This window comes from Symphalangus syndactylus, chromosome 18 (genome assembly GCF_028878055.3).
Source record: "Symphalangus syndactylus isolate Jambi chromosome 18, NHGRI_mSymSyn1-v2.1_pri, whole genome shotgun sequence".
Classification (NCBI taxonomy): domain Eukaryota; kingdom Metazoa; phylum Chordata; class Mammalia; order Primates; family Hylobatidae; genus Symphalangus; species Symphalangus syndactylus.
Genome location: NC_072440.2, coordinates 56222473 through 56248190, shown reverse-complemented (window position 1 = coordinate 56248190; position 25718 = coordinate 56222473). Strand labels below are relative to the sequence as shown.

Genomic DNA, 25718 nt, shown 5'->3' with positions numbered 1-25718 from the left:
TGAAGCCCCCAGCTGTGGATGATGCCCCAGCCATAGATGAAGCCACAAATGATGCCTGTGTTGACAGACAGAATGATGGGCAGGCAGATGAATGTGAGGGTTTTATGTGAAATGGGTCCACTTGGTTGTTGACAAGATGCTGTTTTAAAGTTTCATTTTGCCATACTTTGAATAGCTTTCAATTTAGCCACATGTAAAATCACTAAGGCAGACACCTGGAGTTCCCACATGAAAATAAAATGTAAACCAGCAGTGACCTACTTCAGTGTGATCATCGGAAGTCAGAAGTTGAGCTCTTTTTTGATGTTTAAAGCCTGCATAATATTCACTGTATTATTATTCAGTGTATTACTATTTCCTTTGTGGTGGAAATTTGGTTTGCCCCAACTTTCTATTCTATCAAAACACTGCTACATAGAAAATCCCCATGCACATATTTCTCCTAATTGTGGAAATATTTTACATAAAAGACTCTAGACATGGGATGAAATTCCCAGGTTATTGGAATTTTAAAGTAGATAGGTACTCCCACATTGCCCTCTTACAAATTATATGAATCCGTAAGCTTCCAACTGTTACGGAGTTGCCCATTTTGAGAAATCTGTGCCAAAAGGACCCAAACAATGCTGATGACAATGATCAGGATAACAAGTACACTGGGAAGACAACAAAATGATTTAGATCTTAGACAAGTCATTCTAGGTGTCTCCACTGTTTCAGTTCTCGCATTCATTCTCGTGGTATCTTTTCCCTTTTACCAAATAAAAAAGCTCCCTGACATCACATTGTGGCGGTCCCCGTGGTTTGCTGCAGTGACTGCGGGACTGAACGAAGGAAGACAAACGAAGAAATGAAAACCAAGGAAAAAAGAAACTGTTTAAGGAAGAGCGCAGGGAAGAAGAAGAGGGCTCCCAGCTTCTAGTGAGCAAGGGCAGCCGCCCTGAGCTTCTACAGCCCTTCGTATTTATTGAGTAGAAAGAGCAGGGAGCAGGAGGTAATGATTGGTCAGCTTCTCAATTGATCACAGGTTCACATTATTGCTAACAGGCTTCAGATGTGCCTAATCTCAAGAAACGGCCTGGGGCATGACTGCCCTCAGCATTACCTCTGGGTGGCAGACGCAGTTTGTCAGTTTGCCAACATTCTGCATTCATGAGAACAGTTTGCTGTTTACTCATATAACCTCCAGTGGTACACCAAGTTGATCATGACCCTCCCTCTTTCAGCCTGCAACATCACATGAATCCACGCTATGCTTAATGAGTATTGGTTAGTAAAATGCCTATGACTAGTCGTCTTCATCTATGCAATTAAATATTAATTCATCAAACACTTCAAATGTAAGCAATTAATAATTAGTGAATGAAAAGTACACAATACATCAATTAGAAAAAATAACTATTAAAAAGACATTATTTGTGTGATAAAAGAGATTGCCATTTTTGTATTTTTTTACAAAGTTAAAGAAAACTAAGTCAGCGTATAGTGAATTTTAAAAGCCTTTAGGCCGGGCGTGGTAGTTCATGCCTGTAATCCCAGCACTTTGGGAGGCCAAGGTAGGCAGATCACCTGAGGTCAGGAGTTTGAGACTAGCCTGACCAACATGGTGAAGCCTCATTTCCACTAAAAATACAAAAAATTAGCCAGGCATGGTGGCCAGCACCTATAATTACTACTTGGGAGGCTGAAGCAGGAGAATCACTTGAACCCAGGAGGCGGAGGTTGCAGTGAGCTGAGATCACACTGTTGCACTCCAGCTTGGGGAACAAGAGTGAAACTCTGTCTCAAAAATAAATAAATAAATAAATAAATAAAATAAGAGCCTTTAACCCAGAATGCTGAGTAAATTGGCCAAAAATGCTAACCTATGCATAGGTAGAAATAACCAGATGAAATACTTCTGATATTTCACCTTCCCAACCCATAAGCCAGTGCTTTTTTCTGTCAATAACAAAAACAGCAGAATTTACTTGCCTGTCCATAAGAGGTTACCACTTCTGTGTGTTCCCCTGAAACAGGTCGTGGCTGGGTGAGAAGGGGGACAACACTAGGGCAGGAGATGGGGGCTCCAGTATCGTGGGCGAGCTTCCTAAACCTCTGCAACTTTCGGCCCCTAAATGGGATGAACCATGGGAAGTTTTAGCACAATGACCAGAACAAAGTAAGGATTTGACACATGATGCCTCTCTCTGCATTGTTCTGTCATCAGCCACCGCATCCTGCACCTCCAAGCCCACTGGGCTCTGGCTGTTTCCATCACATGGAGAATGACCCAGAGCTTCGCCTCCAGCCACCCTCCTGGCCCTGCTGCTTCTCACTCTGCCACTGGCTCCTCAAGGACCAGCCTGGGTGTCCTCAGACATACCACACACTTCACTGTGGGAGTCACACAGCCCTCACTGCTCCTTCCCCAGTGACTTTCCTCCTCAGGAGGGCTCTGTGAGCACCTGGATGAAGGGCCCTCTCATCCCTCATCCTCCCTTAATTTTTGTCACTGTTCTCCTTCTTTCCACTCAGTGCAGCACACACTGATTGATCCTCCATCTTCCCCACAAAGACAAGAATAGCACGAGCAGTATAGAGTAGATTCCAACGATAGAAAAAATAGTCAATGATTTATCATTTCCATTGATCATCAATGAAGAAAATGTATGCCAAAGGTCACGTACCTCCCATGGGACTGCTGCATCCTCAGCCTCCTGAATTTCAGCCCAGCACCTTCCTCCCCAGCACAGCAACAGGTCAGCCCTTACCAGCAACCCTCTCTTATTGCCTTTGTGCAGAGCCAGGACCAGGGCCAGGGGAGGCCTTGGGATTGTCCCTCCCCAACAATCTGCGAAATAATCCTTTACGTCACCAACAAAGCACAGCCTTATAAATTGGTGGTCAGTCCCTCCCAACACCTCTATCACTACAAAGCTGGCAGGCAACCCTCCAAGGTTGGCCTTCCCAGGCACTGCACCTCTAGGTGATGGAGCGTGTCCTTACCTTGAGGCCTGGATGCCCAGTCTATCCTGTCCAATGAGCGAGCTGTGGAGAAGCGGAAATTCCAGGTTAAGGGGAGACTAGTGGGGCTCCTGCTTTTATGTTGCTCTGTTGAAAAAGCTGTTAAAGAAACATAAAGTGCTAAGCAGTGAAGATAGAACATATTTTCATTACTTAAACCAATACATTCCACAGATGGAATAATAAGAAATGCTACATCCAAGCTAACTGAATCCAACAGCATATCAAAAAGATAATCCACCATGATCAAGTGGGTTTCATACCAGGGATGCAGGGATGGATTAATGTATGCAATTCAATAAATGTGATACATCACATAAATAAAATTAAAAACAAAGAATCATATGATAATCTGAATAGATACAGAAAAAGTATTTAACAAAATCCAGCACTTCTTTATGATTAAAACCCTTCAGCAAAATTGGCATAGAAGGGACATACCTTAAGGTAATAAAAGCCATCTGTGACAAACCCACAGCCAACATTATCCCGAATGGGGGAAAGTTGAAGGCATTCCCCCTGAGGACCGGAACAAGACAAAGATGCCCACATTCACCACTTCTACTCAACATAGTGCTATTCACTACAGCATTGGTTATAAGAGTAAGACTGGAAACAGAACAAATGGATACCCATAGCGGAGTGCTTAAGTAATTTTGGGAATAGTCATAGGGTGCAGTACTTTATAGCTCTGAAACAATACAATGGATTTACATATGAAATGTGGAATGATAACTAAGGTGCATTGCCCAGTGATATATGCAGAGGGGCAGAGGACTTTGTGTAAACACGATCACGCATCAGCATGCATTCCAGGTGCATGTTTCTATTTGCACATAGATTGCAGGGATGATATGCAAACAAAAGTGTTGACTTGGTGTTTGGAAGTTCAGAGTGGAAGGGAAACTTCCTTGCTAACCTTTTATGATATTTAGAGTTTCTAAACGTGAGTATGTAATACATTTAGAAATCTTAGTTAATAAGAAAAGCCTCTGTTCCTGGCCTCCTGCTGGCACATGTCAGGTGGACATGGGGCTGTCATGCTAATGTGTGCAAACTGAGAAAAATCCAAGAATGGGAGTCTGCTTTTTTCATCATACAAATACTTATTAATAGAAACAGTATGATAACCGCTCATTGATATATCACGCATATTCTATCAGATAATAATAAATTTCTGACATTTGAACTATATTTACACATGGAAATTGAAATATATGGATGAAGCATTGTGGCTTATATCGGCAATTGTTTTATTGGCATTTTACAAACTGATCATCATTCCTCATGGCATGGGTCTGTGTGATATTAAGTAGCTTGTTATGCTTGGGAAAGGCAGTGATGACCACAAGAATAACTTCAACTACTAAAGTACAATGGAGATTTCAATAATGCTTTGTTTAATATTTAAATATTTCATTGTGCTCCCAGGTTTTTTCTCACCCTAATAGCTCTCACCCATATCATGTGGGTCCCATTAATACAGATACCTCCGAATGCACCACTCTTCCATTATATCCAATCAATTGCTGGTTACCTTGGGCCTACAACTGGGGGAAGGCAGGGGCTGCTGGCCACCTCCTCAGCTACAGTAAGAGTCAATGAGCAGTTAAGTGGATACTGAAACCATTTATCCTGCTGGGGTGAGAAATAAATGGTTTCTTTCAGTAGGGTAGTAAAATGCATCTTTTCCATCAAGGCCCATCTCAATTCCAGATGCAGATTCTCACAAAGGTGTGTAATTCCTGATTCTCACAAAGGTGTGTAATGTCATCCATGGCCCAGTGCAGAGGAACACAGGTGTTGTTGTCAGATTGCCAGGGTCCGATCCTGCCTCCTCACTCACCCTGGGAGATTCCTTTAAGCCAGGAGTCAACAGTGAGGATGGAAACATGAGTGCTTTTTAAAGTCCTAAAAGTTCAGAGGACGACCATCAATTTCTCCTGCACCCCTGGGCACACACCAGGAGAACTTTGTCTCCAGGTTGAAGTAAGTGCCTGTGAGAGAGTTGTGTCCCTCAGATTCTGTTCGCCACAGGTGACACTCGATGCGACCCCAAACCTCTTCTGCACAATCCCAAGGGGTGCTGACTAATCCAACCCAAAGGCTGTGATGTTTGGCAGAGGCAGAAAAGAAAAGGCCAGGTGTTCCGGGAAAGATCACCTTCAAATAACACAGCACTCTCACAGCCCAGAGAGACAGTTCTTACTATTATGCCAATAAACCCGGAAAAGACCAAATCCAATTAGATACATATTTCCTTTTTTCTTTTTGATTTCATGCCCCCTCTCTCAATCTCCCAAGCAGCATGGATACCCCGAAGGCCCTGGGAACTCTCTCCCATTGAATCTTACGTGGAAAGTATTACCTACCTACAAATCCCCATCATCGGATATGCTCTCCAAAAACAGATCTTTAAAACACAAACATCAGGATAAGTCATTAGAGAGGCCCATCCACTCCTCCCGCCCCAGCTGAAGCCATGGTGCTTCACACAGGATCCCCTGGTGTTTCCTCTGGTTCACAGACATCCCTACAGCCTCTCTGGACATTGTTTTATACTTGCAAAATCATTTGCTCTCACCAGACCCCAAATCCTCCTTCCCAAGAGGAGCCCAGAATCAGGTTTCTGTACCCTACAGACAGCGTTTTTTCCTCAGGAAGTGAGTTATTTCGGGGTACGTACCATTCTCCAGTGTCAATGGCTCCTGCAATTACAGAAAAGAAAACATTAGGAGGGTGAAATGATGCCATGAACGTCACACAGATCTGATAGTCTTTCGACAACTTGAGAAAATAAGAAGGGGTATAGTGATTGAGTCAAAGATCGAAGTCCCCCAAAACTAGCATGGAGGACACCTGTGGAAAAGACGAGACCTTTTCCCACAGAATTTACCTTTAAAGGGCTGGGCATGGTGGCTCACATCTGTAATCCCAGCACTTTGGGAGGCTGAGGTAGGCAGATCACGAGGTCAGGAGATCGAGACCATCCTGGCTAACAAAGTGAAACCCCATCTCTACTAAAAATACAAAAAATTAGCCAGGCATGGTGGCGGGCGCCTGTAGTCCCAGCTATTTGGGAGGCTGAGACAGGAGAATGGCGTGAACTCGGGGGCTGAGCTTGCAGTGAGCCGAGATCGCATCACTGCACTCCAGTCTGGGCGACAGAGCAAGACTCCGTCTCAAAAAAAAAAAAAGAATTTACCTTTAAAGTATATTAGGTTGGCAGTTTCACAACTCTTAATCCATGGGGGAAAACTGCTGTGGAGGGAAACACCTCTGCATTGCAGTGGATTGTGGATGCTGCCATCTACCATGCCCCAGTATGCCTGGCATGGGTTGGTGAGAGGCTGCCAATCAATAGCACCACACCAAGGGAATTGCAGATGTCATAAATAATGCACATTGGCAGATGTTCATGTCTACATTTGATTAAACTGCCGATGACATCGATAATGCACACTGGCAGATGTTCATGTCTACATCTGATTGGAAAGAAGCCAGGAAAGTAACATTTCTGTTCCAGACAAAGGAAAGTGTCTTACATTGGCAGCATCTTCTTTTTTACAGATGTCTTGTACAGTGTCCTCATTAGCGATGTCATATACAGCATCCTCATTAGAGGCGTCTTCTACAGTGTTCTGATTAGAGATGTCTTCTACAGCATCCTCATTAGAGATGTCTTGTACAGTGTCCTCATTACAGATGTTGTGTTCAGTGTCCTCATTATCGATGTCATGTACAGTGTCCCCACAGGGAGCTAGGAGAACACAGAGTAAAGGTCAGTGCCCTTGGTGGTGGAGACCGTGAATCACCCAGGCAGCTTGCTTGCTGTGGTGCATGGAGGTGGCTGATCACAGCATGGGCCAAGCTGATGCTGGGCCATCCTCCCAGGTGGACTTGCACTAGTGAAGCTAAGGGACAGGACTCAGAACACTTTCTGCAGTGGGAATCAGTTTCCAGGTTCAGGTATGCATTATCCGGGGAAGTGGGGAAATATAAAAAAATAGAAATTGACAAATTCATGAAAAGCCTTCCATGAGTGCAAGTGTGATTTTTTTAACCACTTTACATTCAGTATGCATTCACACATACAAAATATTTTTACAAGAAATCAGAAATTTTAATTTTTGTCAGTTACATGTAACTTAGCTGCCAACATAAAGATTCTATCTCATTTACTTTGTGGTCTTGAGAAAATCTAGCACGTAGTAAGTAGACCAAAATGTTTATTAAATGAAAACACAGAGCAGAGATGGGGGGCTGGTAGGCAGACCAGGTTGCACCTGATCACCTGGATGATAATAAACTGCACAAAACCTCGGTCAGATTAATATTGAAACCGCCTTTTGCTTGGGCTCATTTCCCTTGTGGAAGAAGGATGACCAAGAAGATGAACAGGAAAGAAATGAGAAACAGAGGCCCTTGCTTAGTAGCTAAAGGCCACCTTCTGTAACATGCAATAGTCTACAAGTGGCCTTGAACTCTGCCGTGATTCAGTGACAGATTTCCCTCATGTCTTCTACCCAGGTTGAAGTCCAGCAAAATTGCGACTGTCTTCTTTACAACTTGCAAGACCACGCTGCTTCTGCATTTGCCGGTTGTATGTAGGAGATTCACACTTGTTTTAAAGCAACACTTTGTTTCAGTTGGGCTGGTGGCCATACACTGCACTAGCCAGTCAATAGTGAGATGGCTCCTCATGGAGGAGGCCTGGCTTGAGGCTGAGGGTCTTTAACCCACATGCACAAGAGAGTTGCCACGAGGGGATGGAAGCCAGGCTAATAACCAAGTGCTCCACAGAGTTCCTATCTGTCCCTCCTCACCGTTTTCAGCTGGCAGGATTTGAGCATTTTAGGGCTTGGGAAGATAGTATTACTAAATCTACTAAAATACATCACCCATCCTTATAGGTTTTGTCCAGTTGCTGAGCAAGTTAACTTCACAACTGAAGTGGGCCACACTGGCCTGCGTGGTCCCCCACTCCTCTTAGAATTTGTGAGCGTGGGGCCTACTGGAGGGTGGGAGGTGGGAGGAGGGGGAGGATCAGGAAAAATAACTGATATTAGGCTCAATATATGGGTGATGCAATAATCTGTACAACAAACTCTCATGACACACATTTACATATGTAGCAAACCTGCACATCCTGCACATGTACCCCTGAACTTAAAAGTAAAAAAAAAAAAAAAAAAAAAAAGGATCTGTGAGCTGCCCCAAACACCTGGGGATCTCTGTGCTTTTGACACACTGATGACTATGCCGGTCCGTGGGGAGATGTGCCTATAACTGCCCTGGGTTGTGGGACCACAGAGGCCACTTTATGATGATGGGCAGTGTCTGGGGCCTTTTGGGCTCAGTGCTTTAGGGCTTATACGTGAATGCTGGACTCCCTGTGTGGTGGTGAACACCCCATGACTAAGTGCATGTCAGCGTCAGCACTGGCCCACACTCCTGGGTTCGTGTTTTCACTTTTTCATTCAGGAACTCGGGAGCTGGGGCCACTCCCTTGGCCCTTCAGGTTCTCCACCTGAGCAGTGGGGATAATAAGCCAGAGCCAGGGATGGCTCTGCTGAGGGTGGAGGAGTCACTGTACAGACAGAGTAGAGCGGGGGTGGATTTTATTGTTAGAAGTGGACACTGGTGATTGGACTGTATAAATGGGAAATCTCTCCTGAGAAAACACACAGCCTCACCTGTACAGAAACACACACATTCACACCACACGATGCAGCCTCACACAGGACACCACCAATCCTCAAGCACCCAGCTCAGCACCACCCAAAAGGGAGCACGGCTGCTTCCTCAAAATTTGGCCATAATTTTTCCCTGGGGAATTCAGGTTTTAAAAAAACACTTCCACTATACTTACTCCTATCACAACCCCAGGATCAGGGTGGCTCTTCACATTGAAACCAGGCAAGGATGCCACACATTTCTTGGCATCCAGATTGCTTTCTTGGTGAGTAATTCCAGAATACTTACTACAGCCAAACCTCAGAGGGGCTGCCTGCACCACCTGCACTCATAAAACAAAGCTTTATGAGGGGTACGTCTTCTTGTGGATTGTTTGCACAAGGCTCTGTTTCTTTCAATGAATATTGAAAACTTGATCAGAAAGTGTAGTCAACTTCAAGGCCCCCCAAAAAAGGGTAGGATACACACTGGAAAAGACATCAGCTTCTGGATGGTGGATCTCTCATGTCCACATAGGTTGGCAAGTGCAAAATACCAAATACAAGGGGAAGACATTGCTTCCAAGGACAAGGACCCCAAGGATACAGTCTACAACCTGAAGCCATCATAGCTAAATGCCACTTTGGATTACATATCAGTTGCTTAGAGTCACTTCTTCCACCCCCTCAGAAAACTGCATTTAATACCTGTCACGTATATTGTCATTTTTTCACATGTAAAGTCAGTTGAAAAAGACGCCAAGAAAGGAACATTTCTATTTCAGAGAAAGCAAGGCAACCTTACCCTCGCGTTGACCGGCATCTCTCCATCTCCTCCATCCTTGTGAACTAGAGACTCCTCAGAGGCTAGGAGGACACTGCTTTTGTTCATGAGTTATTCAGGGAGCTCTGCTTAATGTGGACAACAGGACAGTGTGTGCAGATGTGTTTCATTAAAAACACAGCTTGAGCTCCTGCTAGAAAATCTTCCCTCATGGAAAGATAGGCAAGAATGAGGAGATAAGGAGCAAGAAATAGAGTCCCTGGCATTTTGCTGATGGCAACTTAAGGCAACGGGAATGAGTCAGTCTACAAATGGTACTGAAGCACATGCTGTAGTTTGATGAGAGTCCCACTGCTCACACTGTGAGGTTTGAAACCCAGCTAAATGGTTTTCTAAACCCTGTAAAAACAGTATTAGCTTGTAGGATTTGTGTCCCAAGATCATTTTTGTGGAATCCTCTGAGGATCCACAGTGGCTGTCACTGCAGTTATTATGTTTTAGCATTTTGCACTTGAATAAAAGCGAAGTTTAATAGACAGATTGGATTCAATTCTAGGCAAAACAGTCTATTGTATTTATTCACTAATCCTTTGTTATAACTGCTGATGGGAGAATTAGAAATACTGAAATTATATCCTTTAAAATCAATTAAAGCATAATTACTAATCATACAATATTTTTTCATCCAGACCTCCTTTTCTTTGTCATGCATGCATATTAATTGAGTATGGAGAATATCTATGCTTGTTCAGGCCAGCCAACATAGGACAGTTTACTTCAAGAGAGCAGACATGGGTTGAATGCTGGTATGTTTTAACTCTGCAGCACAAACAGTTGCAACAAGTGTGGTGAACTAATCACCAAACAGCCCTTTGCTGCCTTATTTGTCATTGTGCCTTACGTGTAGCTTGCAGGATTTGATTACGCCTATGTTTTGTGGTGATCATACTTTCAACTATTCCTAAAATACTGCTTCAGTCTTATCTGTTTGGGGTCAACTGCTGAGGATTTCATACAAATTAAGGAAGTGTGTGAATCTAAAGTTCTACACAAAGGGGGAAATATTTGCAAATCATTTATCTTGTAAGAGACTAAAATTTAGAATATATTTTAAACCTCCCAAAAATCTACAACAGCAAACTAACTAAATAAAAGTCAGACAACTCTTTCAAAATGGGCAAAAGACTTGAACATATATTTCCCTAAAGAAGACACAGCCACAGATAGTAGCACAGGAAAAGCTGCTCAGTGTCATTAGTCATTAGGGAAATGCAAATGAAAAACACAAGCAGACACCAATATACACCTACTAGGATGATTTAAAGGAAAATAAGTGTGAACAAGGATGTAAAGAAATTATAACCCTGATACATTGACAGTAGAAACGGATAAAGTTGCAGCCACTGTGCAAAACAGTCTGCAGTCACTCAGATTAAATATAGAACTCCCGTTGGACCCAGGAACTCTACTCTTAGGTATATACCCCAAAGAATAGAAAACAGAAATCAGATATTTGTATACTGATGTTTATAGCATCACTTTTCACAGGAGCCAAACAGTGGAAATAATCCAACCATCAATGAACAAATGAATGTAATAAAAGCAAGGTGATCTACATGCAATACTACATCATCCATCTGTAAAAATGAACACAATTTTGATAGATGACACAACATGGGTGGACATTGAAAACATTATGCTTAGTGAAATAAGCCAGACACAAAAGGAATATATTGTATAATTGCACTTATATGAAGTGCCTACAATAGTCAAATTCACACAAGAGAAAGTGGGATAGGAATCACCATGGGCTGGAAATAGGGGGAAGGTGCTACATTGCTTACTGTGGACAAGGTTTTGTAGGAAATCATCAAAATTGTGGGTGTAGATAGTGGTGTTGGTTATACAACACTGTGAATATTTTGAATGCCACTGAGTGCACACTTTGGTTAAAAGGTTAAAATGATAAATATTGTGGTATATCTATTTCTCCACAATAGAAAACACGCACAGCCAAGCCCAGATGCAGCCTTTACATTTGAGAGTGGGCTGAGGTGCGTCTACAGTCTCATGATCCACTGGAAACTCAAAGTCATCTGCATTGGAAGAGAAATTGATGGAGAGAGGAGAAAACTTGAGAATCCACACTACTCACTCCGCAGGGCCAAGAAATCTGTCTCCCGTGCATTGCTGATCCATCTCAGTATTTCCTGTGACCACCTCCTTTTTCAACTGAAGACTGCACCCGAAGGGGTTCCCAGGTTTTTCACCTTGGCCCTTGTCAGGACTGATCTTCTCAGCTACTAACCATTTCACCTCCATTCATGTCCATGCCACATCAGGCTGTGTTGTCCAGATGGAATGAATCCACCCCAAATGTCCCTTTCTGGAGGAAGCCACCATTATGCTGTACCTCCAACACGTCCACACACACATCGAGGCACCTCGCTCACGCAAGGTGTGTGTCCTCCAACAAAGTTTCACGCTCTAAACCCAGATAACTTTTGAAACCCAAGTTCTGTTGATTCCCCTACTTCGGGTGCTCCATAGATGCTCATTTGTCTACTAAATACTGCCCCAGGCAATTAAATATTCCAAAGTGACCAGCAGAATTTTTATGTTAATTCTGACATTGCATTGTTAGTACAAGTGTTTTTCCCCCTTCAAATTTACGTCTTTGTTACTGATAAATGTAACTGATAATGCTTTTTTCAGCTATGTTGCCAAGCATATTTATATAAAAATATACTCTTAGATTGTTTTGAGAGTTTGACAAAGATGATAGTAACAATGATAATCTTATTTGTTTTATACTAATCTTTATGTGTTACTTTCATTATTTCTTATATATTGGAGCCTACCATACATTATACAGTGAAATTAGTGCTATGCATCCTAATAAGAATATACATTGGCAAAGCTAATTTAGAAAATAGTTCTCTTGTTTCTTAAAAAAAAACAGGCTGGGTGCGGTGGCTCATCCCTATAATCCCAGCACTTTGGGAGGCAGAGGTGGGTGGATCACCTGAGGCTAGGAGTTTGAGACTAGCCTGACCAACACAGCAAAATCCTGTTTCTACTGAAAATACAAAAATTATCTGGGCATGGTGGCGTGTGCTTGTTGTCCCAGCTACTCAGGAGGCGTGAGAATTGCTTAAACCTGGGAGGTGGAGGTTCCAGGGAGCCAAGATTGTGCCACTGTACTCCAGCCTGGGTCTCAAAAAATATATAAAAAATTGACCAAAACGTCATTATGCATTACATGACTGTATATGAATGCTCAAAGCTACATTACTCATCAAAGAAAATAACAAAAATAATTAAATGTCCATTAACCGATAAATGAATAAACACTATCTGTATGAATAAACACAGCTGACTATGAAGGAAAATGCATGATCAGCACGTGCTAAAGCATCAATTACCTTCAAGCATAGTATGCTAAATGATGGAAGTCAGATTCCAAATATATATATATGTCCATTTCTATTAAACAAGCAGGAAATTTATGGAGATGGAATATCACAGCAGCATTGCTTAGGGCTGGAGATGGGAGTGGGGATTAACTGCCAGTGCGCAAGAGAGAACTTGGGTGAGGGAAACATATTTAAATTAGATCGTGGTGATGGGTGCACACAGTATCAATTTAATAAAGCATCAAATTGTATACCTTTACAGTGGGTGAACTTTATGATGGGTTCACACCCAATATAGGTGTTAAAAATTAATTAATATTATGGAAATTCTTCCCTGGTTTTCAACAAGCCAAGAGATATGCAGTTAAAGCAGCATTAATTCAAATGGTCGTCATAGGTCACTTAAAGTTTATAAGATAGTTGTCCTATAAATGTATGGTCAATGTTATCCATGAATTTCCTGAATCTATTGCAATAATCACATTTTTTCTCCATTAACCTCTTAAGGTAGCTAATTTTATTTATTGCATTTTCAATGTTAATCCACCATTTCATATTTTGAGATTAACTCACATTAGTCAGAATTTACAGTATTTTAAAATATCACAGAATTTAATTTACCTTATCTGGTTTTGGTTTCAAGACTACAATAGCCATTTCATTTAATTGTACACGTAGGGTATTCTAATTTATGGAGAACTATTACATCTTCCTTGATTTTTTTTTTTTTTTTTAGAAATTACTTCTAGGGATCTATATGGTAGAGTCCATGGAGAATTGTTTTAATTCTTCATTCATGTCTTCAGTGGGTATAGGATTGGTCATACTGATCATAGTTTTCTGCTCGGATTTCAGTAAGAAATTTGTGGAAGAACCTGAAGGGTGGGATCTTTGAGGGAGCCTGAGACAGAGCAAGACAAGCTAAGAAAGAGGGCAGTGCCACAGCAGAACTGCTATTGATGTCCCCTCACCTAGATTCCAGAAGAGACATCCAGCTGTAGACACTGAGGTGCAGGAAAACAGTGGAGCACCATCAGAGAAAGCAGTGCCCAGGAAAAAGGAGGGACTGATGGTGGCAAGGGGAAATGACAACTGCCACGAGGCTGTTCACATAAGGGTCTCAGGCTGCACAGACACCCACACTGGCTGAGGGGTCCTGGTTTTCATAAAGGGTGTGGCTCAGCAAGGCCACCAACAAGCAGTTCACAAACAGTAGTAATACAACACTTTCCAAAGACCTTACTTGAGTAACATCGTGATCCTCACAAATTTCCAATCAGGATGATCGCACAGTTCCTCCTGCTTTAGGACACAGAACCTGCCAATGGTCACAGGGGGTAGGTGCAGACTCTGAAGATGCACTTTGGTCAGAGACCCCGCAGAACTCTGTCTAATGAGGGCTTCTGTCCTGTCTGCTGACAACCAGTCAGAGGTGCAGGCTGCACTGGGGAGTAAGAATGCCACCTTCTCAATGTTGAGAAAACTCCCTGCCAGAAATGAGAATGGCCCTTTCTAAGCAGAAGGCAAGCTCAGACTAAAGATGGAGGCCGACTACATCAGGTTGGCAGATTTCCAAAGATTCACTCAGGGAGAGCCCACATCCTGTGCCATCTTGGGTGGTGGCAAGATGAGATAGATGACCGCTTTTGCAACACATACCTGACAACAAAAAATCAACAACTGTAAAAGAGCCAGAAAATCCCCAAATATTTACAAATTAGCAATGCACTTTTAAATAACTCATGGGTTAAATAAGAAGTCTCAATAGAAAATTAAAAATACCTTTAACTACATTAAAGCAAAATGTGACTTGACAAGATTTCTGAATGTAACAAAAGAGTCCTTAGAGGGAAATTTATAGCATTGGATGCAATATACTAAAAATCACAAGATCTAAAATCAGTAATATCATGCTTCAATTAGGAAACTGTAGAAAATAAAGGAATGCAATGTAAAGAAAGTAGAAGTAATAAACAACATCACAGAAGTCAACAAAATTAAAACACTGAAATCATCAGAAAATCATTAAAACCAAAAGCTGGTTCTTTGAGATGCTCATTATAATGAATGAACTTCTATGCAGGCTAACCAAGAAAAAGAAGATAACACAAATGACCAATTTCAGAAATAAAAGAAGAGCCATCTCTACTGAACTATTGGGCATTAAAAGGATAATCAAGGAATATCATGAACAATTCTATGACTGCAGTTTGATAACCTCAGTTACATGTATCAAGTCCCTGAAAGACAATCATCCCAAGGTCACATTAGAATCCTAGATAATTTGAATAATCTTATGTCTATTAAATAAGTTGAATTCACATTAAGAGCATTCTGAAAAAGAAAGCACCAGACCCAGATGGTTTCTCTCATGAAATCTACCAAATTCTTCAACAGGTGAATACAAAGACAAAAATCCATTTAATGCAATATTATTTGGTGATTTAATATGCCACTTTATGCCATTAAGGCATAAAAAAGACATGAAGGAAACAATTATACATCAATTTAGTGAAATAAATTCATCTGAAAAAGCTACATAATATATGATTCCAACTATATCACATTCTGGAAAAGGCAAAACTGAAGCAACAGTAAAAATATTAATAGTTGCCAAGGTTTCTGGAGAAGGAGGACAGAGATTAATGAGAAGAGGGGATTTTTAGGGAGGTGAACATATTCTTTATGAGACCATAATACCGAACATATGTTATAAATATTTCAAAATTCATATAAATGTATAACAGAAAGAATGAACATTATGCAAATGATAGACCAGATAATAATGTGTCAATATTTTCTTATTATTTTGGCAAATGTACCACAGTAATGTAAGATTTTAATAATAGGTGAAATTAGGAAGTGAGGATGAGGAGACTGAATAACATGGGAACCTTATTATATGCTCAATTTTTTTTTTTTTTTTGAGATGGAGTTTCATTCTTGTTGCCCAGGCTGGAGTGCAATGGCATGATCTTGGCTCGCTGCAACCTCCGCCTCCTGGGTCCAAGCGATTCCCCTGCCTCAGCCTCCTGAGTAGCTGAGATTACTGGCACCCACCATCACACCCTGCTAATTTTTTGTGTTTTTAGTAGAGACAGGGTTTCACCATGTTGGCCAGGCTGGTCTTCAACTCCCAACCTCAGGTGATCCACCTGCCTTGGCCTCCTAAAATGCTGGGATTATAAGCATGAGCCACCACGCCCAGACATATGCTCAATTTTTATGTCAATTAAATTATATTTATTTAATTTATATTAATTTAAAAATAATAATATAGCACCACTCTTTCAGGGAGATCTATGCTAATGTTTAATAACCAGGTAAGTTCTAGACATTAGCTTGAAACATTGTCTGTCATTAAACATGAACCAAAATTGACTTTTAAGTGGATATTTACTTTTGTGGTTGTAGAAATACTTACTGACTCAGCAAATTAGAATCCTGACACATTAAAAAATATGGCTTAACTCTTCATAGTTTCCTCTTACACATGGGACACTGAATACTCCCCACAACTGCGATTCTTGAATCAACTTAATGAATGAACTTCCACAGTACCTTCTACCGGGTATACTTCCTTCTTTACCAAGAAGCCATGAGGTCTCTGATGCTGGTTGATGTACACAGCGTATCTTCTTATAATCTTTATCAGAGAAGATGCTGGTTAATGCATTTACAATAGAGAGGGCTGTTGACATCTTGCTGACAGAAGACCAGAGGGAAAATAGTGATAATCTGTTCTAAGTTTAAACTTATGATCCTGTTCTTTACAGGCTTCCAAGCAGAGCCCGCTGAATCCAAGTTGGGTTTCAGGAAGATGACGGAGTTCAGTGAGCACTCAACACCTCTATCAGACAGACTGTGTGGGCAGTGCCTTCCTGGAGAGGAGAACACAGCAGGATGACTGTGAGTGCAGGGCTGGTGCAGAGCGGGGGCCCGGATTCAAATCCCACTAAGCCATGTGGACCTGGCAAGCTCATGTCATCCCTCTGCCCTCAGTTCTTTGCACTGTCATAATGAAATTTTAGCAATACTTTTTAGGCCCTACTTCTTACTATCACAGTATAGGGCTAAAAATCACTAAATACAGGAAAACCTTAGAGAGGACTGGTACTTCAGTAGTGTTCTCTAAGTGTTTGCTACATGCCAGGAGGAATAAGCTGGACACTTAGCAGTGGCTGAATATGGAGAGGGTGCTTGGATGGCTCCGGGGCAGTGGAGCATGGTTTCCTGTTTGGCTTTTCCGTGGGCATGATGCCTTATGGCTTATGGAGAACATCAGCCCTGCACGGGGGGGCAGAGGAGGGGCTGTGGCTGAGATTTTACACATGAGGATGCTGACATTCAGAGATGATAAGTGACAAGCAGAACCTCAACCCCGCTGAGTGAAGGACCTGAGAAGGGAAATGTATTTGGTTCCCTAGAGAGAGAAATTACTGAAAAACTGATACCTCTACATCACGCCCTGTGCTAGAGACCCAAGAGACCCCTCACTGTCTTTCTCCAGTCCTCCTAGCCTGAGGTGTGTGGGCGGACAAAGGTGATGCTCTGGAGGAGATGGCTGAGATAAGGACAGGTCCTTAATGATAAAGAATTCTCCTTCCTCTTTCAGATCCTTGACCTCCCCAATATGACAGCTTAAAGGCTATCATCTCTGTGGCCTGCCTCCCCTCTCCCTTCACCCTGCCAGCTGCCTCTCAGTGGCTGTCTCCTCCAGTGACTACACTGAGGGACCAGGGACTGCTTGCCTCCCAAGGCTGCTCAGACCTTCTGACATTGCAAGATGATTGTCAAAAGATGGGTCTGCAAAGAGTAACCTCCCTTCCACTGATCAAACCTGAATACACAAGCTACTGTGAATTAACTGGAAAAGTGGCCATGTGGGCTGGTGCTTTGGTGGCTTAATGAATTAAGTCTGCAACCCCCACTGCCTCCTTGACTATTGATCAGAGCCGCCTACAATAAGGTCTGGCTAAGAATGGGCAGTGGCTGCACCAGCTCTGGGTGTGTGCCTTCTCTGCTCATTCTTTCCACATCAAAATTCAGTTTCTAATTTACACACTCCACATCCATCCCTAGACCTTGCTGTGGCAGGGGACAGAGTCCTATCTCAGAAAGATCTCTCCATAGCCACAGGACCCTCTCTGATGTTCACCCCAAGTTCTGTTTTCCTCTGTCAGAAAACATCCCTTCTATTAACCAAATAACGCCGTCTCTTCTCCCAACCCTTTAACAGCGATCTCAGAAAGCCACTGATTCTCTCCCCACGAACCCTAGCAAAATCCCCCAATAAAATCCTGTTTTTCTTCCTTCTGAAAAAAAGTCTGATGCTAGATTGCTAATGTTTGTTTTCAGGGTTTGACTTCTACCTTCAGAAAAATGTTTCCGTCCTTCCCCTTTTCTGTAATGTCTGTTATTGCAGGAGTGCAGTCAAGATTCTCTGGAAATAATCAAGCAGTAAGGCTGTATTTACTCTGTGTATTCTCTGGAAGTGTGTTCACAAGATTGGTGTGATGTTTATTCTCCTATTTGGTAGAAATAAAAGGAAGCCACGTGGTCCTGATATTTGCATTGAGTTTTAAAGATTCTTATATTTTAGTTGTCTTTGTCAAAACTCTAGGTATTTTTTAATGTACATCTTGATGTTTTCTTCTAGATACTATAAACATATGTATTACCCACATTATTTATTTCTCTGTATTCTTCTGTGACCCCCTGCTTGCTCTCAGAGACATCCTAAATCCAGAAAATGGAGACCTCATTTTCCTTTCTGAGAGTCTTCTATGTGACTTAGAGACTACCATGTCCCTGGCTTTAAGACTAACTCCATAACACAGACAGACAACTTAGATCTTTCTTCTCAGAAGTCCAGTAGTCTTCAGAGGAGCCCCCCCATTCTTACACAACTAAGTCGTCCAGCTCTCAGGCAAAAGCCCCCAGTATTCTGTAAAATTTGAGCTATCACAACTTTACAAGCTTTTATGTTATTACAAAGCTTTGTCCTCTTTTAGTAAGGATTTTAGCAACAGTGACCTAGTTAATAAAAAAGAGAAGGAACTACTGGAAGAAAGCATGGAAAGAACGCACGAGGTAAAATTTGACCTAAAATGACCGGTCTCATTCACTAACCTCACCATAGTCTTATGGGTTCAATGGACCTGTCCAATCCTTTGCTCTGTTCTCTCCATCACCTTCCTGTGTAATTGTCCTCCACCACACAAATAATAGAAACATGGCACAGGGGAGCTAATCACCTCTTTTATCCTCCCCTTCAGGCTCATGCATAAGTTTATAGTAAAAAGCCTTTTCAAATGACTGCTTTAACTGCCGCTACAGCACGTATCATCAGTTGAATGGAACCTCTCGTGTGACTTTAAGCAACCCTTTATTGACAGACAGGATTCAATACTAGGGACAGCATTCTAGTGCAGTAAATCATTGATTTTACGTTTTGAAGATGATCAGTTATTAAAAATGTGTAAATAACGAAGCCCAGCCTTACTCTTCAATGCCGTGTGTGTAAATCCACTGAGTGTGCTGACCCCCATGCTTGTACCCACCTGCTAACACAGGGAGGGTCCATTCAGAAGGGAGGCACAGCTCCAGCACTGAGGCTGTCCATGCCATAGCCACAGGACCCTCTCTGATGTTCACCCTAAGTTCTGTTTTCCTCTGTCAAAAAAATGTCCCTTCCATTAACCCAATGACCCTGTCTCTTCTTCTAACCCTTTAATAGCGATCTCAGAAAGCCACTGATTCTCTCCCCATAAGCCTCAGCTTCACAAGAGAGTTGCCACAAGGACGACAGATGCCCGGATAACAATCAAGTGGTAATGTGAGTACTTAATGGTCATGATTCCTAAAGTGTGTAGCTCAGAGGGCTTGTGGTGATAACTCCGTCCAAGACTCTAAAGCAACTCCCCAATTCTTATTGGACTTGATCCATGTCTTGAGGAGAGACCCAGCTATGACACGCAGGCACCATATTGTCCTACTTAGTGCCTCCCTTAATGTTTCAGAACCTGTGATTTGATCAGAAACATGGGCTTTCTATGTTGGTTTCACACTAAGGACTATGTGAAACCTGCAAGAAGATGTCTACATAGCCACCTGGATCATGAGATCACGAGGCTCTCTTATGTGAGGGATGGCGTTTGGGATCTCTGCAGGCTTGGGTAATTCCAGGCATAGAGGGGTGCTGAACTCCACTGCATGGTGAATAGTGATCTCTTCACTGGCTGATAAATAGAGGTTGTAGTTCAGGCCTTCAACATTAGCACTGTATGAGTAAACATCTTGGCTCTTCACTTTGTAGCAAGTGAACCAGGGCACATTTATTTCTGTGGCTTAGTTTCTCCATCTGGTATGGGGGTTCAATAAACAAGCTCACAACATATGGCCATGATGAGGTTTGAACTAGTGTAAGTAAAGTATGTGGTCTGATTTGTTAAATTAAGAAAAATGGCACTGAGAATTGTGCTGGGTAAGCACAACATTTTTTTCCTAGGGGAAACACACATAGACACACATTCACAAGCAAATCATGCAGACTTGCACACAGACCACCCCACCCCCCCGGCACTAATACACACATACCCACACGATCTAATGTGAACATCACCTAATGTGAACACGTTTCCAGGAACTATACATAGGTTAAAAAGAGTTTGTCACCTGGAAAACCAGTTTCTTACTATACCTCACATTCTCATTCCCACCAGGTGTCTTGGATCATGGAGGCTCTCCAGACAAAAGCCAGCAGTTAGGCTCCAGATTTCCTATAGAATCTTTTTCTGACAGCCAGTGAGTTATTCCAGAATATGTGCCATTGATTGTGCTCCCTGTAGTCTCCTGTAATTAGAGAAGGAAAACACTCTGAGAATCAGGCTATGCTATGGATGGCTCCCACAGGTCTTTTGTTCACTTGGAAACTCTGGGTAACCAAGATGGGAAAGAATGTTCAAGTCAAAAGCCCCAACTCTAGAGTAGAGTTCCCTTAGGAAAGCACAGGAGCTTTTCTTGAAGAATGTTTCTGTCTAGATAATTTTTGGGTAGCAATTACAGAATTCTTATCTAAAGTGGAAAGCTTGTTCCTGAAGAAAATATCCCTTAACATGCAGCGTAGTATCTGACACTGCCAATTGTGTATGTCCTCTGGAATCAGGTGTCAGTTGGTAAGATACACCTCCTCCATCCCCAAGGAAACATTATCTAACATCTATAATGCAGTGGATAATTTTCCCATAGCTGATTATCAACTGAAAAATAAAGGAATCAAGAAAATAACATTTACATCTTAGGCAAAGACAGGCTACTTTACCTTGGTAGTAGAGTAGGGCTTCCTTCTCACCCACTTTCTGGAAGACTCGAAGAAGTCACCTAGGGGATGTGGAAGGACACAGCATGGCTGTCAGTTCATTGGTGGTGCTACTCATGAATGACTCAGGGACTGAAACTTAGGGGTGTGCCTGGTTAACAAGCACGGAATGAGCTTCTCCTGGACCATCCTCTTCATGGACCAAGGAAGGCAAAGAAAGAGCAGGAAGGAAATGAGAGTAGAGCCCTTGGCTTTCCAGGTAATGGCAAATGAAAGCAACGTGTAATAATCAAACTCCAAATGAACAAATGCTAAAATACATGCTAGGATTCAACCACAGTGTCCTGTCACTTCTTCAGACCCCTTAAAAGCCCAGCAGGACTGCCACTACCTTCTTGACATTTACCAAGTCCCTTTCAACCTCCACAGACCCACATACACTGCTACTACATTTATCATGGAGGGTATAGGGTTCTGCCCTTATTTATGTGTGAATTTTTTAAAAAGTAGATTTAATACCATGTACCAGCATTAATTATATTTATGTATTTATGTATTTATTTATGTATTTATTTATTTATTTTCTTGGTTATAAAAATAGTCGGCCAGGCATGGTGGCTCACCCCTGTAATCCCAGCACTTTTGGAGGCTGAGGTGAGCTGATCATCTGAGGTCAGGAGTTTGAGTCCAGCCTGACCAACACGGTGAAAACCCATCTCTACTTAAAAAAAAAAAAAAAAAAAAAAAAAAAAATTAGCCGGGCATGGTGGCATGTGCCTGTAGTCCCAGCTACTTGGGAGGCTGAAGCAAGAGAATCCCTTGAACTTGGAGGCGGAGGTTGAAGTGAGCCGAGATCGCACCACTGCACTCCAGCCTGGGTGACAGAGTGAGACTCCTTCTCAAAACAAAACAAACAAACAAACAAACAAAACAGGCTGGGCACGGTGGCTCATGCCTGTAATCCCAGCACTTTGGGAGGCTGAGGCAGGCAGATCATGAGGTCAGAAGATGGAGACCACCTTGGCTAACACAGTGAAACCCCATCTCTACTAAAAACACAAAAACTTAGCTGGGCATGGTGGCACGTGCCTGTAATCCCAGCTACTCGGGAGGCTGACGGAGAAGAATTGCTTGAACCCAGGAGGTGGAAGTTGTAGTGAGCCGAGATGGCGCCACTGCACTCCAGCCTGGGTGACAGAGCAAGACTCCGTCTTAAAAAAAAAAAAAAAAGGCTTTTTGCTTTTAAAATGGCATATGTAGGCTGGGCGTAGTGGCTCATGCCTGTAATCCCAGCACTTTGGGAGGCCAAGGTGGGCAGATCACCTGAGGTCAGGAGTTTGAGACCAGCCTGGCCAACATAGTGAAACCCATCTCTACCAAAAATACAAAAATTAGCCAGGCGTGGTGGCAGGTGCCTGTAGTTCCAGCTACTAGGGAGGCTGAGGCAGGAGAATTGCTTTTTTTTTTTTTTTTTTGAGACAGTCTCGCTCTGTTGCCCAGGCTGGAGTGCAGTGGCACAATCTCGGCTCACTGCAAGCTCCGCCTCCCGGATTCACACCATTCTCCTGCCTCAGCCTCTCCGAGTAGCTGGGACTACAGGCACCCGCCACCACGCCCCGCTAACTTTTTGTATTTTTTTAGTAGAGTCGAGGTTTCACCGTGGTCTCTATCTCCTGACCTCGTGATCCGCCCCCCTTGGCCTCCCAAAGTGCTGAGACTACAAGTGTGAGCCACCGCGCCCGGCCAGGAGAATTGCTTGAACCCAGGAGACAGAGGTTGCAGTGAGCCGAGATGGTACCACTGCACTCCAGCCTGGGCAACAGAGTGAGACTCCATCTCAGGAAAAAAAAAAAAAAGGCACATATATCCATATCTCACTGGGCCTTCACACAGCCCTGCTGGTCAACCGTCAAGAATTGAGGAATCAGAGAACTTAGGAATCAGAACATGACCTGGGACTTCTTATGTAAGTGAGAATCTTAGGCTTAATGGTCTTGCGGTAAATGCCTTTCCCAGCCTCAGAAGTCTATAGTGACCAGAAAGCAGAAACAGCATCCTCCCTTCCACTCTTCCCTTCAGGCTGGACACATCCCTGTCCCTACAGCCTTTGCAGAGACGCAGATGACAGAGCACTCAATATAGAATCCCTGGGCTCACACTGGCTTTCCTACAGACACAGGGGATCCGTGAGGCCCACAGTGACATACACATGTAGACAAGGATGCACATGCTGATGCTGATGAGCCCTGGAAGTCAACACAGAGTGGCATACAGAAGAACATACGCAAGCACACACACAGCCACAACTGGACCTGCGAGGTCTACAGCCTCACAAATGAAGAGAGGTGCGTACTATCTCATGACAAACTAGAACTTAGAGAGAACCACACACACACACAGGTCTACAGATTTACCTGAACAAGACGCCGTCCATAGTCACGGGCATAAGGCATTTAGTCACTATCACACAGAACACACTCAGGCATGCAGATATAGATGATACATCCACAATCTATACAGATGAACTGCAGAGTTACATGCACAGATATGCCAGTCATACATTCAGATCTGTGTAAACACAGTGAGGCACACACATACATACACATGTGGACTTATACAGAAAGACTCAGACCCAGCCAGGCATGGTGGCTCAGGTCTGTAATCCCAGCACTTTGGGAGGCCGAGGCGGGTGGATCACGAGGTCAAGAGATCGAGACCATCCTGGCTAACATGGTGAAACCCCATCTCTACTAAAATTACAAAAAAATTAGCCGGGCGTGATGGCGGGCACCTGTAGTCCCAGCTACTCAGGAGGCTGAGGCAGGAGAATCGCTTGAACCTGGGAGGCAGAGGTTGCAGTGAGCTGAGATTGAGCCACTACACTCCAGCCTGGACAACTGAGTGCGACTCCATCTCAAAAACAAAAAAAGAAAGACTCAGACCTGACCTGTTAGTCAACAGCCAGATGCCCAGATAATCACATTAGACTCCTCAGCAAGCACACCATGCACACAAGTTCCACTCCCATGTACACGTTCCTGTCCCATGTACACAAGCCTGCACACGAACGCGCATCCAGACTCCAGAACTGTTGAGACAGTGCCCACATACACACTCATACAGTCCACCTGTACACAGGTGCATGTACACATTGTTTCACAGAGGCACACCCAGACAGAAACACATAAGAAATGTGAGGCAAGAGCAGACCAACACCTACACCTGTAAGATACACAGAGAAACAAACACATACACACTTACACATAGAAAGACTCATACACTGTATAATCAACAGTTCTACACCCCACCAAGGCTCTTCTCCTGATGTGTCCGGAATTGGTAGGTTCTTGGTCTCACTGACTTCAAGAATGAAGCTGCGGACCCTCGTGGTGAGTGTCACAGTTCTTAAACGCAGCGTGTCCGGAGTTTGTTCCTTCTGATGCTTGGATGTGTTCAGAGTTTCTTCCTTCTGGCGGGTTCGTGGTCTTGCTAGTTTCAGAAGTGAAGCTACAGACCTTGGCAGTGAGTGTTACAGCTCACAAAGGCAGTGTGAACCTAAAGATCGAAAGAACGATGCTTCCAAGGCACAGAAGGCAATCCGACCAGGTTGCCACCGCTAGCTCCTGCAGCCTGCTTTTATTCTCTTATCTGGCCCCACCCACATCTTGCTGATTGGTTCATTTTGCAGAGAGCCGATTGGTCCATTTTACAGAGAACTGATTGGTCTGTTTTGACAGGGTGCTGATTGGTGCGTTTACAATCCCTGAGCTAGACCCCAAGGTTCTCCACGTCCCCACTAGATTAGCTAGATACGGAGTGTCCATTGGTGCATTCACAAAACCTGAGCTAGATACAGGGTGCTGATTGGTGTGTTGACAAACCTTGAGCTAGATACAGAGTGCCCATTGTTGTATTTACAATCCCTTAGCTAGACATAAACGTTCTCCAAGTCGCCACCAGACTCAGGAGCCCAGCTGGCTTCACCCAGTAGATCCTGCACAGGGGCCATAGGTGGAGCTGCCTGCCAGTCCCACGCCTGTGCACCCGCACTCCTCAGCCTTTGGGTAGTTGATGGGACTGGGTGCTGTGGAGCAGGGGGCAGCGCTCGTCGGGGAGGCTTGGGCTGCGCCGGAGCCCACGGAGGGAGTGGGTGGCTCAGGCATGGCGGCCTGCAGGTCCTGAACTCTGCCCCGCGGGGAGGCAGCTAAGGCCCAGCAAGAAGTCGAGCACAGCAGCTGCTGGCCCAGGTGCTAAGCCCTGCACTGCCCGGGGCTGGCGGGGCCTGCTGGCCGCTCCGAGTGCAGGGCCCGCTGAGCCCATGCCCACCCGGAACTCGTGCTGGCCCGCAAGCGCTGCGCGCAGCCCCGGTTCCCACCCGCGCCTCTCCCTCCACACCTCTCCGCAAGCTGAGGGAGCCGGCTCCGCCTCGGCCAGCCCAGGAAGGGGCTCCCACAGTGCAGCGGTGGGCTGAAGGGCTCCTCAAGGGCGGCCAGAGTGGGCGCCGAGAGCGAGCGAGG

The 25718-nt window shown here is 43.7% G+C and overlaps 1 protein-coding gene across 2 annotated transcripts; it reads right to left on the bottom strand.

Annotated features, from left to right (window-relative positions):
- Window positions 1–4989: 4989 nt before the first annotated feature.
- Window positions 4990–25573, bottom strand: LOC129468305 (uncharacterized). Of its 2 annotated transcripts, XM_063622693.1 has the most exons (6): window positions 24463–25573; window positions 21205–21263; window positions 20589–20735; window positions 9487–9530; window positions 6552–6766; window positions 4990–5714 (listed from the first exon to the last, which is right to left on the bottom strand). In XM_063622693.1, exons 3-6 carry the CDS (start codon window positions 20594–20596, stop codon window positions 5643–5645), a joined length of 339 nt encoding a protein of 112 aa, XP_063478763.1. In that variant the 5' UTR covers window positions 20597–20735; window positions 21205–21263; window positions 24463–25573; the 3' UTR covers window positions 4990–5642. The 2 variants fall into 2 exon arrangements, 1 of the variants encoding a protein (XP_063478763.1); XR_008652594.2 differs by lacking the exon at window positions 4990–5714 and having other exon boundaries at window positions 6556–6766; window positions 20584–20735.
- Window positions 25574–25718: the final 145 nt, after the last annotated feature.

Coding starts and splice junctions, on each gene's coding strand:
- LOC129468305 (XM_063622693.1), bottom strand. Junction 6,767..9,486: donor AGATGCCGGTCAACGCGAGG/GTAAGGTTGCCT, acceptor GTGTTCTCCTAG/CTCCCTGTGGGGACACTGTA. Junction 5,715..6,551: donor AAAAAGAAGATGCTGCCAAT/GTAAGACACTTT, acceptor CTGTAATTGCAG/GAGCCATTGACACTGGAGAA.